The 15242-nt window shown below is 36.6% G+C and overlaps 1 protein-coding gene across 1 annotated transcript in view; it reads right to left on the minus strand.

Annotated features, from left to right (window-relative positions):
- LRPPRC (leucine rich pentatricopeptide repeat containing) overlaps positions 1-15242 on the minus strand; it is a 155128-nt gene that overhangs the window by 13944 nt on the left and 125942 nt on the right. The window contains exons 28-32 of the mRNA XM_067565070.1: positions 14523-14665; positions 14308-14401; positions 8537-8660; positions 5221-5309; positions 996-1200 (exon numbers count right to left, since the gene is read on the minus strand). Coding sequence (XP_067421171.1) covers positions 996-1200; positions 5221-5309; positions 8537-8660; positions 14308-14401; positions 14523-14665 — 655 coding nt within the window. The remainder of the gene's footprint in view (positions 1-995; positions 1201-5220; positions 5310-8536; positions 8661-14307; positions 14402-14522; positions 14666-15242) is intronic.

The following is a 15242-nucleotide window of genomic DNA, read 5'->3' on the forward strand; positions in this document are numbered from 1 at the left end:
CTGAGGCAATCATAGATATCCGCTATGTCTTACATCTCTCTAAAGCTCTCCTGCTGAATTAAGAGACAGAGTTGGCTCTATCTTGCAAGTCTAGTTTGAAATAAAAAACACAAATAAATAAGAAAATAACTGAATGTGAGACTCCCGAGGACTGCTTCCAACAGAGGTAGTTTGAGAAGCTCAAAGTTTAAAAGAAAAAAAATCAAAATCAATTCACAGGAACCTACTGAAGTTACATAAAGAAGATGAGTGAGCAAAGAACCAACACGAAAGTTACAATAAAAATGCCAGACCATGGAACTATAAATCTGAGTCAAAGGATATGGATGATGCTTGGGGACAATTAACACAATGGGAATTGTGGATTTTTATAAAAGAAATACTCTTCCTATAGATTTTACGTTAATGAAAAATAGATCAGTAGCCATCTTGCAGACAAGTTATTTAACTAGTATCTTTGGAAAGTGCACTCTTAACCTCTTCATTTAACAACAGCCTCTGGAATGGCTAGTAGGTTCAGTTCTCTAGTTAGAACCATAGATGTTTGGTAGGTTTTCAAGTTCTATATTTGCACATACACTCCTTCAAACTCTGGCAAAACAGCAACTGGTTAAGTCCCTAAATTTCAGCATTCAGACTTAAACAGATTTTGCATCAGGCCCTTAATGAGCACTGTAATATTATTCACAACTGTTCAGGACAGGAAGTATTATAATCAACTAAAGCTACTGGGTAAATTTAGGTAGGCAGAGTTTGCTGAGTACATCATCTCACTCAAACTTCTCCCAACTAGTAGTTATCAGTTAGTACTTATGTTTCATTAAATGATCTCCAGGCTCCACTGTGCTTGTAAAAGAAACCTGAACAGCAGCCAAGTTGGCCAGAAATCTAGCAGCTATTCAACCTTAATGAAAACAACTTAAGTAAGGGGCAACGTGATGGTATTTTCCCCTCCTTGTACAAAAAGAGCCATACCAATTCCTGCAAGTACTTACTTCTTGATGTGAGCCAATACAGTGTTATTGACAAAAAGCATGCGAGATAAACCAATTGAGCCTGCCAAATTTTCTATCATCTTCTCAACTGTGCATATGCCCTCCAGATCTCCTTTCATAGCCAGAGCCTGAACAAGTCGATTCACAGCCAGTGGAATAGGGACCATGTCACTTTCAAGGACTTCTTTTAGAGTAGACATAGCATCTAGCCAGGATGATAAGGAAGAAAATTATCATTTTAGTGCACAAGCAGACCTTATTGACATTATTATTAGCCTTATTTGTTCTATTTAAAAAATATAAAACAGCTGCAGTTAAATAAAATATTAAATGAGCATATAAATGAAGGTCTCAACAGGGTTTTTTCATGTTTAACCATTAGGTACAGGAAGATAAAATCCGCTATATATTGTTCGCTGGAAAACCTTGACAGATTCCAAAACAATCGTTTCTATGCCTCACACCCAAGCAAAACAGCCATATTATGAATGTTTCCCCCTCATACTCCTCACTGAAGCCAAGAAGTTTTTAACCTATTGTTCTAAAACAGATTGTAACCCAGTTTTCTTTGTTATAAACCCTTTGGCATTGGAGATATTGGATACCCTAACAAAGATAAATATTTTGTTTAAAATAAAGTGCATCAAATGAGTAAAATTGCTGGAATCCAATAATCACATTAATTTTCTTTTTAATAGGCTTTCGAAAAAATACAACATTGGATAAAATTACATGGTATGAGTTTTCACACAAGTATAAAACTGAAGTAGACATCTCAGTTATTTGTGAAAGCTGGAGAGGGATCTTGCCAATCTAGGAAGCAGTAAAAACCACATGAACAACATGCTTCAATATCAATCCACTTTCTGACACAACAAAACACAACAAAAAAATCCTCTGCAGAAGTACTTACTCATTGCTCTAAACCAGAGGTTATCGATCTGTGGGGTGCGCCCCACTATAGGGGTGTGGAGGAACGTGGGGGGGGGGAAGGGGTGAGAGGGAGTGCAGCAAGGCCTGGGCCAGCTGCCATGGGGGACAGGAAGGGAGCGCTGCTCTACTCTGCCCCAAGTTCTGTTCCGGCCCCACTCCCCAACCATGGCCACCGGCCCATCGGTGCTGGGCCGTCAGTCCCCGACTGCTGTGGCCCTGCTCCCAGCCACAGCCCCCAATGGGGGGGGGGGAAGGAGGGACACGGACAGGAGTAAGGGGGGCCCTGACTTAAAAAGTTTGGGGACCACTGTCTAAACTCTGACTGTTCTCTATTTACATTCTACACAAGCAAGCATAAAAACAAAGACATGATCCTCTGGTTAAAAACCTCTCAGTGCTCACCAGCAGAAGTAGGATTAATGAAAGATAATTATAATACCCAGGGATAACACTTCTGGCATAACACACACACACACACTTGAGCTCTGTAGCGTTCTCTATACAGGTACAGGCCACTCCACAATTCAAACATGATCTTTTACAGAAAGTCAAGAAAATACTGTATAGCATGCCTAATCTCCACAGCAAACTCAACTCTGGTTTAGTTTCCCTTCTTGTTCTGACAGTCTTAAGCAAAGACATGTGGGACAAGATTCCTGTAACCTGAAAACTAAACTGAATTACATGTCAGTTTTAAATTTTCCTCCCTATCCCAAGTATTGCCTTTTAGGAGACTATAGGCAGAATCCTATAAAAATTATATAAACGCAGCAACATTGCAAAAAACTACTAAAGGCAACAACAACAGACATATTTTGTATATCATTCTTAGTACTATGCCTATAAGAATTCTTACAGTCCTTACTATTCCTAATGTGAATTTACATTTTTAGAATGTTTGTCATAAACCAACATTTACCTTCATGTCTGACAGTATTTTTCTCTACAGCCTGCAATACTAAAACAAAAACTCTAAAACTTTTTATTCAATGCAAAGTGGTTATTACTAAAAGTATGTGATACATCTTTTAAGAAAAGAATGCTCTCCCAAGGATACAAATCTTTTTGTACAGCACTACAACCATACATGGCACTTCACACAGCAAAGTATGACAGTTAAAGGACAAAAAGAGATACTTGGAATACATTTTACAACAGTGAAAGATCATAATAGTCTTACTTCTACTGATGCATCTTAACAACTCTTTTTAGTCTTTTTTTTTTTTTTTTAATTACTTAGTAATGGGGGGAGGGTGCTTTGTATTTTTGGGATGATCTGTGAAACATTTTTCAGGCATACCTATACTAACTGATAGCTATGATTGAAAACTTATCAGCTGAACTTGCAAGACCTTCTTTGCAGGGAAAGGGAATAGAAACCGTTTTTGTTGCCCTGGATGGAAGCTGTACTTCTTTACATGTAGAGAATCCCAAAATCTGGGCAAAGGCAGGTGGTCTACAGCTACGGTTTCATGTACCACAAATGACATCAGTGACTGAAAGCAGTGAGATCTGAAGGACAGAAATTGTGCAATGGACAAAATCAGGGAGGATATTCCACACATAATGGGAGTCATTCCTGGAAACCAATCCAAACATCTCAAGGAAGCAGCTAAGAGAGTGAGATGAATACAAGGAGGAGGGATTTTTTTCAGCAGAATGTTGGACAGAATTGAAGAGATGCAGTGAAAGAATCTGGAATGCTGAGGGAAGAAGTTACAGTAATCAAACCAAGAGATGACCAGAGCATTGGCTGAGATTTCAATAGTGGGTTAGGAGGAAAGGAAAGGAAGAACTTGCAAAACCTAGCAACATGCGGGACTGAGGACAAAGCAGAAGGGGTATGAGAGAGAGAAATCAAATATGCCGGTCAGGTTGCAGGCCTGGCTGACTACAAAAATAAAGGATTGTCAACAAGAGAAGAGTTGGAGATGGGGAAGAAAAGGAGTTCCGTTTTACCAGGCTGAGTCTGAGTTGGTATTAGGGTACTTGGATGCACGTGTCGGAGAAAATAACCGACATGAGATTGCATGAAAAAGGAAGTTGAAAGCAAACATGTTTGTTTACTGGCTAGCAGAAAACAGAGTGAAATGATGTATCTTATTTATTGCAGAAGCATTTTACCGTAGGCAATGCTACATACATATAAGTAAAACATCAAGGCACGATGGAGTGAATTAATTTAAGGATGAAATGGCAAGGTGAATCTCCTGGCTTTTGTCAGATTAAAATCAAACAGTTCCCCATTTTGATATTTTTGTTTACATTTAGTTTCTCTTGTGTTTTAGAGTAGTACTAAAAATATGTTAACAGGAAAATATTTATATTGTTCAAGCACTTGCACCAACTCAAAAGTAATACTAGCTGTTTGGGCAAGGTTTTCGTCTCCCAAATAATGCAGTTTTAGTAGTAGAGCTTAGCAACAAAACAAAAAAAACCTTGATAAAATTTTTGAAGTGAGGATGTACACACACTCTTGGGGCCAGGATTTTTCAAAAGTGCTCAGAGAAAGACTGAAAGCTCTAACTTTACTAGCATTGTTCAGTCCTGACACATCAATCATTTTCCATTATTCCCAAGGCCACCAAAACAAAGACACCAAGCTGCAAAACAAATGATGCTGAAGAGCTGAAAGTCATGTATAGTAAGTTTTTCACCCTCTTCTCCCACCCATGCGCTTCCTTCAGCTACCATTTCTGTTATAGTATAATATTAAATTAAAAAGGAAAGAAAAGTACAATGTATATTTCAATACTATTGGTATTGTGAACTATTAAAAAGTATTAGATTAGGTTTTTAAAATCAATATTATAATCATTTAGTGCACGATCATGTATATTTAACACTCAATTTAACTCATTTGATATCTCACACAACCAACACAATATGAAAGAAGCAACTGCTGGGAATTGTTTCAGACGCTCTAAAGTATGTTAATTTCTAAAGCAAAATGACTTGTGCTGTGAATTTTAACACAGTTGAAAGCCTGTACTTTCTCTCGTTCAGGAGCACAAATTTTGCATGTCTGAAGAGCTGTGATTCATCTTAAGAAAACCCATCTTGTGTTAAATGGAATGGAAACTGGACTAAGTGGTCAAATGACAAGTACATTCATATTCAAGCTGTATTATAAATGCATGTACAGTAATTTACGTCTCTCAGCTACCACAAAAGGCTCTTGATAAGCAGGTAATTTGCTAAATGGACTCCTTTATCCAAGTATTCGAAGGGCGTTACAAGAAAAATCTGCAGAGGCATTAATGTGACGTAAAGGTCAAGCATTGTGACATACCTTTCAAATAATCCCGCCTAACTTGCGTTATGATGAGGAGGCTGCTGGCAGCATCGTTCAGTGTGAAGCCCTTGATGTGGGTCTGAGCGCTAAAAGAAGCAGACATTTAGAAAGGAATTACTGACATGCTTCTGATACGATAATAAATGGTTGAGCACCAAGGTGAAATTATAAAAACTACTGTTCGTATGTTAAAAATATTGCTGCAAAATATCGACCTGGAGACAGCTTTTGTGTTATCCTGTCAATGGTTATAGAAGGATAATTTTTTTTTGCATTCTGACAGATGACAAAGTTGGAAATGAGCAACAAAAGAAACAAAGTACAAGATTTTTTTTTTAAACAATCGGTTCAGATTCTTGAATGCTGACATATTAGATGACTAAAATAACTGCATGCCCTGCATTGTTCTGTTGTATCCTAAGCTGGATACTTTTTCTTCTTCTTTTAAGTCACCATAATTATAAAACGTAAAACTATTCTTTCAGCAATAAAAATGAAACATTTATTTTCAGCACTGTATATTTTAAATATAAACTAAAGCATATTATGAACTAACACCATGTCATTTGGTTGATTAATTTTCAAATTTCTGTCATCTAGATGTATACAGTTTTTTAAACTGAACATACTTCATTTGCTGTCTCTGCCATGTTAAAATTTAATTTAATTTATCAATTCTGCATTCCTTGCAATGCAAAAAAACTTCACATCTACAGCAAAGAGAACTTTGCTTTAATGATATTGTTAATGCTTTTAACAAACTAACATGTATGTTTTCAATGCAGACTCACCAGCAATCATCTGTTTTATATTTGCAAAATGCCCCAATTTCTAATGAAATTTAGGCATATTATTAATACATAAGGATAACTTTACAAAGATTCATTTCTAGATTACAAAATCTCCCACACAAAAAATGGGCATTGCCATTTGCCATATCAGCAATCAAGATAAACCTCACTGATCATCTTGTGGCAAACAACTGAGCAGCCTACCTACTTGAATTTATGAGCTGAGCGGATTGGGAGGTAAGCAGGGTCATTGCTAAATGATTCTCATCAATCCAAAGAAAATCCTTCAGAGTACACAATATGACTATCCTCTCTGTCACTTTCAGCCTCTAGGGCTCACAAACGCAGTCACTGGACTCAGGATTTTCTTACTCTCCCAACCAATCCTCTTAATCCCTGCCTAAGCACCCATTGCTCAGTTCCGCTTTTTTTTCCCCTTTGTCCCATCTGTCAAAGCCCTTAAGTCAACAATTCATGCATGAGACTGTAAATTACATATAACAAAGGATTTACTTTCTCCAATCTTCCAATCTTTAGTGTGATTAAATAGATGTTAGCCACTATTACGGAACTAATCCCTCATTCCAATACTACTAAATTTCTATTTTAAAACTCTTGAACTAAGTGCAGTAAACATACCTAAAATTCATTAGAATCGTAAGGCAGCAGCACTTTCATCTGACCAAGATATCAGAAAACTCTGGGACTTTTCCAGAGAGTCTCAATGGGCACGCTGCTTCCCTCCACCATCATCTCAATTCAACATTAGTACTTCCCAGTCCTGATACCAAGATATGAATTTTAAAAATTAACTAGTCTTTTTATGTTAAAAATGCTTGCTATACTACCTATACTATTACTAACACAAATCGTATAAAGGTTCTCTAAATATTATTCAAATTTCAAATCTGGCTTCAAGCAGATTACAAAAGGAAAATATGTAAGTCTACACAAGTCAAACTACCTTTCATATCTTTTACGGTAAATATTAGGAGAGATGTAAGTTTCAGGCTACTGCGCACATTTTGGCTTTCAGTAGTAATCTCTCTGTAAATGAGGTTGGTAAGATTGACTCCTTCGTAGCCTAAATTTTCAAGCATACAGAAATTTGCTTCTTCTAAACTGTTCACACCACACACACACTCTTGATTCCATTCACTACTTCAATACATTATATAGGCATTTTTAGAAGAACGTTTGCTTCCATAAAATATTTTTTGAAGTCTGTGTACGTAACTTACAATTTTATTCATTTGTTATTGAAAGACCCATGTACGGTCAAATGATATCATCAGTATTTATGACTTTAAGTGTGCTCTCTATTATCTTGTAAAGAAAAACCAGCAAGAGTTAAACAGCATGGGTTCATTAGAGTACCATCATCTGCTATTTTTCTACACTGTATGCTTTTCTGAACTGCCCTGCCAAATGTACTGTAGTTTTTATTATTTTTGGTTTAGTAAACTGACCAATAAGAATGGAGCTTCAGGCTAGATGCTACTCTCATTTTCCTAAAGCCAAGAAAATTTTAAGACGACACAATCATGAAAATTATTTTATTTGGGAACAATATAATGTATTTTCACAAAATACTAGAAACTAAGTTTTTGTGGTGACCTACACATTGTTTAAAACCACATACAGGTATTATATGTATCCAGTTCATAATTTTCTTTTAGACAGACAAGTTGCACTTCTCTCCACTGTTCTTGTTTTAACCAAATAATGTACCACTCTGTTTTTAAATTTCTACACTCTTTAATCCTCCTTTGATGACTTGTTGGGTTTTATTTACAGTGCATAACCTATTAAAATGAAGATACCCCCCCTTTCCAGTAAACAGAATTTTAAAGTCAGTTCTTCTTACTACAAAATTGTCTACAACAGCTTTTCACCCAAATGTTTAAACCATTTATGCAACTCTTCTTTTATATAAATTTAAAAAGGATAGTAATCTCATCACATAATCAGACTGCCAACTGTTGAACAACTCAATTGACTGAGACTGGTGACATTGTTAGCTGGTCTATACTTTTAGTCATTAAGGATACAATTTTCAACAGTGCCTAAGTTACTTTTCAAATGGGATTTAGGTATTTAAGATTTTACCCTAGTTCAGTATACTAGTCACTGGAACAAGTTTTATATGCAGTAGTCAAAACATATGGTACCATCACATGATTCATTAAAGTCCAACCCAGTCCAAACAAACCCAACCCCAAATATTCTACTAATACACACCATAGAAAGATACATTACAACCTGATGCATTAACGTCATACTTCTGGACCAGTTAACCTTGAAAGGTGAATAATACTCTGATACAGTGTACACTTCTTTTTAACTTACGACATATGAAAGACCAATGTATTACTCATTATATCATCGTGTTCCCAATTGTGATCCACTTTTTGTTAGGAAGCTGGGACTTTACCTTAAAGGAATGGGCACGATAATTTTCATGCAAGGTTATGAGTGTACAGTTTTAAAACAGAGCATAGGTTTAAAAAACAAAAACTTACATGTTTCTCACGCTGATGGCTCTCTCAAGATAACCCTCACTCAGCAATGCTTTTATAAGACTGGAGTAAGCAGAGGAGGAAAAAACAATATCCTTTTGTGCTTTCAGGAAAATATTGTATGCCTCTACAAAGAGAATAAAAAAACAATTGAGATGTCACATTGCATTGAAGTGGCATATAAAGAGCATTCATGTCTCTCTTTATTTAAAAAGATTGCATCTTAAACATAAATCTATTCCTCCTTTTCTTAAATCTTTTAGTCTAAAGCTATAGTTTAGAAAATTGTTAGTTTGCCCAGGTTTGAATGAATGCTCCTCTCCACGGAGCCAAAAGTTGTAGGGATTTTTTAAAATTCACACAACACACACACAACACACGTTGGTTCTTCTAAAATCCAGATAAGTTACATTTTTGCCCACCCTCAAAAAACCACTGAGTGAAAGCTAACTCCAGAACAGTGTTTGAATCCCCTTCCCAGAGTTCTTTTAAAGCAAACATCATACACCATACAACTGGTTATAAGAAACGGAGATCTAATGATTTTTAAAGCAACAACTAATTCTGGGGTAGATGGTTACAATGTTTGGCGCATCATCACAACAGCATTCAGCAAATATAGGCAACGATTCCACTACTGGAAGATCAAACTGTTTGGCTACGACAAGATTTATACAAAAACATACAATTTACAAATATACGGATATTTAACAAGTAAACTAAGCTGCATTTGTTTGACTGATTAACAGTTTTATTTCACACATTCACAATAACTGTCAGTGTATGAAAAGACGTTACCAAAAAAAAAGGTAACCACACTTTTCAGTCATTTACTTTTTGAAACAAGATTATGCAGCTTTTAAACATCCAGCTCAAACTGTTATCCAGACTCCAGTGAACACTAGAAAATTGCAATGAACAAAAAGCTTTTTTAACAGGTGGAACTTTGCAGCTGCAAGCTATACATACTGAAATGTGAAAACTATAAACTCAAACTTTAAGCTATACTAATATTCAGAACAGCTTTTTAATAATAAAGAAGAATATCACTAAACATTTAACATGTATCAAATCTGAAAAAAATACTTTTGGCTCATATCTTTGGTGTGAAGGGGAAAGTAATTTGTATTTGAATTTTAACCTCAAAAGAAATACAACACGAACAAAGGAAACGTCAGGGCACATCCTGACAAATTCTCAACGCACATTCTCAAGACTTCAAGTGTTACTGTACCTTCCGATCTGAACCATGGGATATAGCTTGACTCTAAGGGCATGTTTACATGTCTCATGAAAAAGCTGTACATGAGCTAGCCCAGTATTCCTTGAAACTTTTTGTGCTAGCGACCCTGTTCGGACTTAAAAATCCCCACCCACTAGAAAAATCGTGACCCCCCTACCTTCAGCCCCCCTCGGAGCACATGCCTGGTTTGGGGCTCCTGGCTGGGGCTTCAGCCCCCTGGCCTGTGTATATGAACACAGATATAAAAAGATCCTAGGGTAAAAATTCAAACAGCCACTATATGTGTTATGACATAAATCTGAAATTACAATACTTAATTATATCACCATCCTATGGATCAATACTCAAATAAAAGGAGAGGAAAAAATACTCAAGTAGTTTGTGGTAGGATTCCAAAATCATCTAATAGGCCCGACATACTGTGCTGCCTGTCACAATTTACAGAGTTCTTTTGCCCACTTGTGTGCCACACACATTTTAATTGCTAGCATTTACAAAAGGTATTCACTTTTCACTGAATATTTTTTAACTCAAGTTTTTCAACTATGCAAGTGACTAAAGCACCTGTAAACTAGTAAAGTTCATTCCATGAAATAAGGTTGTTTACCTATGATAACGAAGCATCATGTAATACACAAGTGCAAAGAACTCTGACTAGTGTTGGAAAACACTTAAAAGCACATTCTTGCACTGAGCAGCACTGGCATACACCAGAAGAGGATATCTACTTTTCCTCTACCCAACTTCAAGTACAATGGCTGTGTTTACAGTACAGTTGCTAAGTATAAATGTCTGTCACTGTAATGCAAGCAAAATATTTAACTGTGCTTTTCCTTATGCTATTCAAGACAAAGGAAGTTCAAAACTCCTTCATTCAACCAAATGGCCCTGCAGGTGGGTTTCTGCATAGTGAAGTTCTAAACAGGAAACTACTAGAAGAATGCACCCCACTTTCCCCTTTCTCACAATTTCTATGGCAAAACACTCACTGTAGGATCTATTAGGTTCGGCAAAAGGAGTTTTAAAGGTTAGTGAACAGAGAAACAATGTACAAATTATTCAAATACCAAACAAGAATTTAAAGTTAGCACAGTAAAAAAAAAAAGTTTATTCTCTTTCTCTTCAATCTGAATTATTTCAAGAATATAATGCAAATATGCTTGCTTTTACTGTCCAATCTAAACCTTTTGGATGAGATGCTAGATGCACCATAAGGTCTCAATTGCTTTTGTTGCCTGAAGTGGCTGCCAAGACGTATTAACTGTACACGCAATATACTATGGATAAAATCCTGGCTCCCTAGATGTCAATAGCAGAATCCTATGTTTGCATGTCAGTCATTCCTGGAGGTGTACAGTATGAGCAACACTGCCTACTGCTGAATGGAATATCAGGACAACTCATGGGAGTGTGACCACATCATTCACCCACAAATGGTGAATGGTATTTTAATGGTATTTTAATTTTTCTCCCAAATGGCATAATATTCAATAATTGCTCCAACTGCTTACCTTTTGAAAACAAAGTGGCATTATCTTACATCAACTCCTAAAGCTGACTAAAGGATTCTCAAATGGAGACCATATTCCTAAACAGGGATTATCAGTTTATTATTTCTCAAACTGCCATCTTTTTGTGAGAAGTTGTACTCAAATTACCCAAATATATTAGCATTCAAAAGAGTTTCTGGCATTAAAATCATATCATGTTGTATTAGCCACTTTAAGTAGAGAGAGCTGTTAGAAATGTGACAACTTGCCAACACAAAATCTCAATTCTTATAACAGTAACATTTGGTTCAGCAATTTTCATTGCTTGGACAAATGCAAACACTACCCAAAAGGCTCAGTTATAACAATGTGGAGTCAAGTCAGTAAAATGAATATATTGTTTTGCATAAATAAAAAACATCGAAGAATGGACTTTCAAAACAGCCCCCTGCTAACAAATTAATCTAATTATATAACTAATATTCTAAACTGATTAAGTTAACTTTTTTTTATTAGAAAAAGGTGAAGTACTGATACAAAATTATACAATATTCTATTGTATTCATATCAAAATTACACTACATTGTTTACGTGAAGTTGACAAGTGAATTTTTTAATAGGTTTTTAAACACCCCCCCCCCCCCCCCCCCACACACACACACACCCCATTACACAGTATTTTCAGCAAAATATTTTCCTACAAAATTCTCATTTTTAGTATCTGGCAAGTCAGAAGCACTATAGAATGTAACAGCAGGATGTGCAACAGAAATCTACCAGTAAATTCAGTTTCAAAATGCTTAAGCACTATCAATAATAAAATGGCAAAGTTTTCTTTTCTTTTTTTTGTTTTAACTTTAAATCTTAGAAATGTGAACCTACCTCAGGAAATTACTTACCAACCATCATTACAAACATTACAATATTACAAACCATCTTCATAAATACGTGTACATTTTTTGTGATTTTGTTCCCTCCCCATTTCAATGCTCTCATTTCTGGTATTCCAGGGCATTAAATCAATATTATCTATTCCCCAACACTTTCTAAAGAAAAATTAATTAGTTCTATTTTCAGAACCTGATTGTTCTAAGGTATATCCATTTTCAAGCTTGTTTTTTGATCCCCAAAATTTACTGATATGAAAATTAACATTCTGAAGAAGCTCTCAAATCTGTCATAATATACCAAGATTACCATTAGTGTGATACGCATACAAAATATAAGAGTGCACATGTTAAGTATGATATATGCTTACATATGTGTATTCAATACATGCAGACTTAGCATCACCCCTAATCAGGGCTTCTGGAGTTCGATGGTGCTTTAAATGCCAGATTCTCCAGTAATAGCAAAACAAGTCTGTGGCAGATTATAGCATATGTTGTCTCATTTCTGAGACACGAAAAAGATGTAGGTGTCTGCAGTTCCAACGTGCACAGTTTAATGCTGGCATAGACCTCCAAGAGAACATATCTGTAAGACTTAATCATCCAACAAATTATACACTAAATGGAGCTGGCATCTTTCACCCAACCAGTTGAATTTTTCTAGTCAGCTCCTGTGTCAGATGACCACCAGTCATGTGTGTGTAGGCAAAGAAAAGAAGGAATGCAAATGGTATTTAAAAGCTAAGGCCCAGTCACTTCTCTGACTTAAGTGACAGAAACCTATATCAGACACGTTTCCCCTGAAGAGCACTGAAGAGAAAGAAAAGGAGAGGGCCAGTTCAGCTTCACTGTCTTCCCTGCTTGGGATTCTTCAGACAACCCTTGGAAAGGAATGGCAGCCTGGAATAACTACACTCAATTGCATTCCTGCTTTCCACATCTGGCGGCAGATATCCAAGCATAGGTTAATGCTACTTTGTAGCACAGAATGGGCTTTCGAAAAGGTGGGAAATACACCTGTTTCTTGGCAGCACCGATACTGCAAAGCAGGAAGTATTAGATCAGTGGAGGGGACAACCCTCCATCGGACTAGGGATTGCCTTCCCTGAAGATCCATAGGATAATTATGGTAGGGAGTAGGGATGTAAAAATTAGCTTAATTAAAAATCCATTTAAATGTTTAAACATTCTATTTTTAGAATGGTTAAATGCTGGGGAGACTCCTCACTGCCAAGCTGCAGTGGTAGCTGGGCAGCTCTGACTAGTGGGGAGCTGAGCTGAGTGCAGCTGCAAGGCCTCATGCATCTCCCCCAGGCCGCGGGGAGCCACGCCCAGCTGCAGCTACCCCTCCCCGCTCAGGGAGCCGAGCCCAGCTGTGACTCGCCTCCCAAGCCGGGATTTGCACCTCCCCACTGTGGCTTGGCCTCCCACGCTGGGATCCGCGCCTCCCTCTGCTTGTGGGGACCTGAGCCCAGCTGCGGCTACCTATCTTCTCTTGGATGAACTAAATAGATTGTGCTCTTTAAATTTGCCTGTAAGGCACATTTTCAAATCATTCTCATAGGTCTTTTCTGAGCCCTTTCCTAGTTATCAAAGTGTGAACACCAGAAATGGACACAGTAGTCCAGTAATGGTCTCACCAATGCTATATACACAGATAATACAGCCTCGAATTCATACTTGATATATGAGAATATACAGTATATATGAAAATGAACCCACATACAACAATACTACGTATTCAACTAGTTACTGATAAATTCTCCTGTCCTATACTTTTTTCTTTTAAAATAAACTTAGATGTTTGGACAGCTATCAGTGCTACCTGTGTGACCTCACCCCTAGAGCTTGTGACAATGAAAGATGGTGTAACACTGATCTCAATATAAATTGTTATTCTTTGATATTTGATCAATACATCTGACAAAATAACTCAGAAATCAGAGCTACACAAAAGGATACTCCAGAACAACTGGATGCTGCACCCAGCATTCACCTGCCTGGCAAAGATTCCAAAAACATTGCTGTAATTTTAAACTCTGGATTCTAGACTCTAGTACTGCATTAAGTTTTTGAGAGCACTGGTTACTTTTGTTGATTAATAGAACGCTGCTTTTTTAAAACCAAAGAAAAGATGTGTTTTCAGTTTACCTTCAACCATGCCTTTCTTACAGAGCTTCAATATTTTGTTCTCAGAGTCCTCTTCTGAAAAAGGGGCTGATTTTACTTTGTCTTCATACCAAATCTTTAAAACAAAGTAAATGGTTTAATAAAGCACCCAACATGAAGAGACACATGAAAAAAAGCACAGTTCAAACAAAAGGAACACGATGTTGCACTTATACGTAAAGTTAAACCCAAATTACCTCAGGCACCTCAAATGGTATTTCTTGGTCATTCTGCTTAAGAATAGTAGCCAGTAACCTTAAAGTTTTCTCGCGAGGAATAACATTTTCCTCCTGTATTTTAGTCCAAACTGCATCAGCTTTTTGCCAGTCATTATTGATATCTGAAAGACAAGATTCAGTTCTCAAATCCAATACGTATCCAAATACTAATCCTGCCTGTCAGTGAAAAGCTGTAATATTTGGAAAAAGTAAGTGAAATCAAGAATTAAATACATAGGAAAAGTTCTGTTATTCTTAGAAGCACCCACATTAAAAAAATAAATCAATTTGATTTACCAGGATGCTTAAGTACATGCCTTCACTTTACACGTACAAGTAATCCGACCGACTTCCGGTTTGTAATGTGCCTAAGTGTTTGGAAAACCAGGACCCTAGATTTTAACTATGAAACACTGGGAAACTTTACAAGTGATAAAAGATTACGGACTAAGAACATGCTATTTCTCTTTAAAATTTCTCTAGCTATGATGCAATAAAGAAAGTATTGAGATAAAATGAATTCTTGACTTCTAATAATTTTTGAACTTCCACATTCAGCTACTTTTTGTTTACAGAATATATTTCCCAAAGTAACTCTTAAAAGACTTAACTGGAAATGTCCCATTCAAGTTTGGATAATTGTGTTGATAATTTAGCAAATGTTTCTTGAGCTCATCGTGTGAATTATATTTGCTCCAC

The sequence above is a fragment of the Emydura macquarii genome, unplaced genomic scaffold (assembly GCF_026122565.2).
Source record: "Emydura macquarii macquarii isolate MOO-44397 ecotype Brisbane River unplaced genomic scaffold, CSIRO-AGI_Emac_v2 contig_2676, whole genome shotgun sequence".
Lineage (NCBI taxonomy): Eukaryota > Metazoa > Chordata > Testudines > Chelidae > Emydura > Emydura macquarii.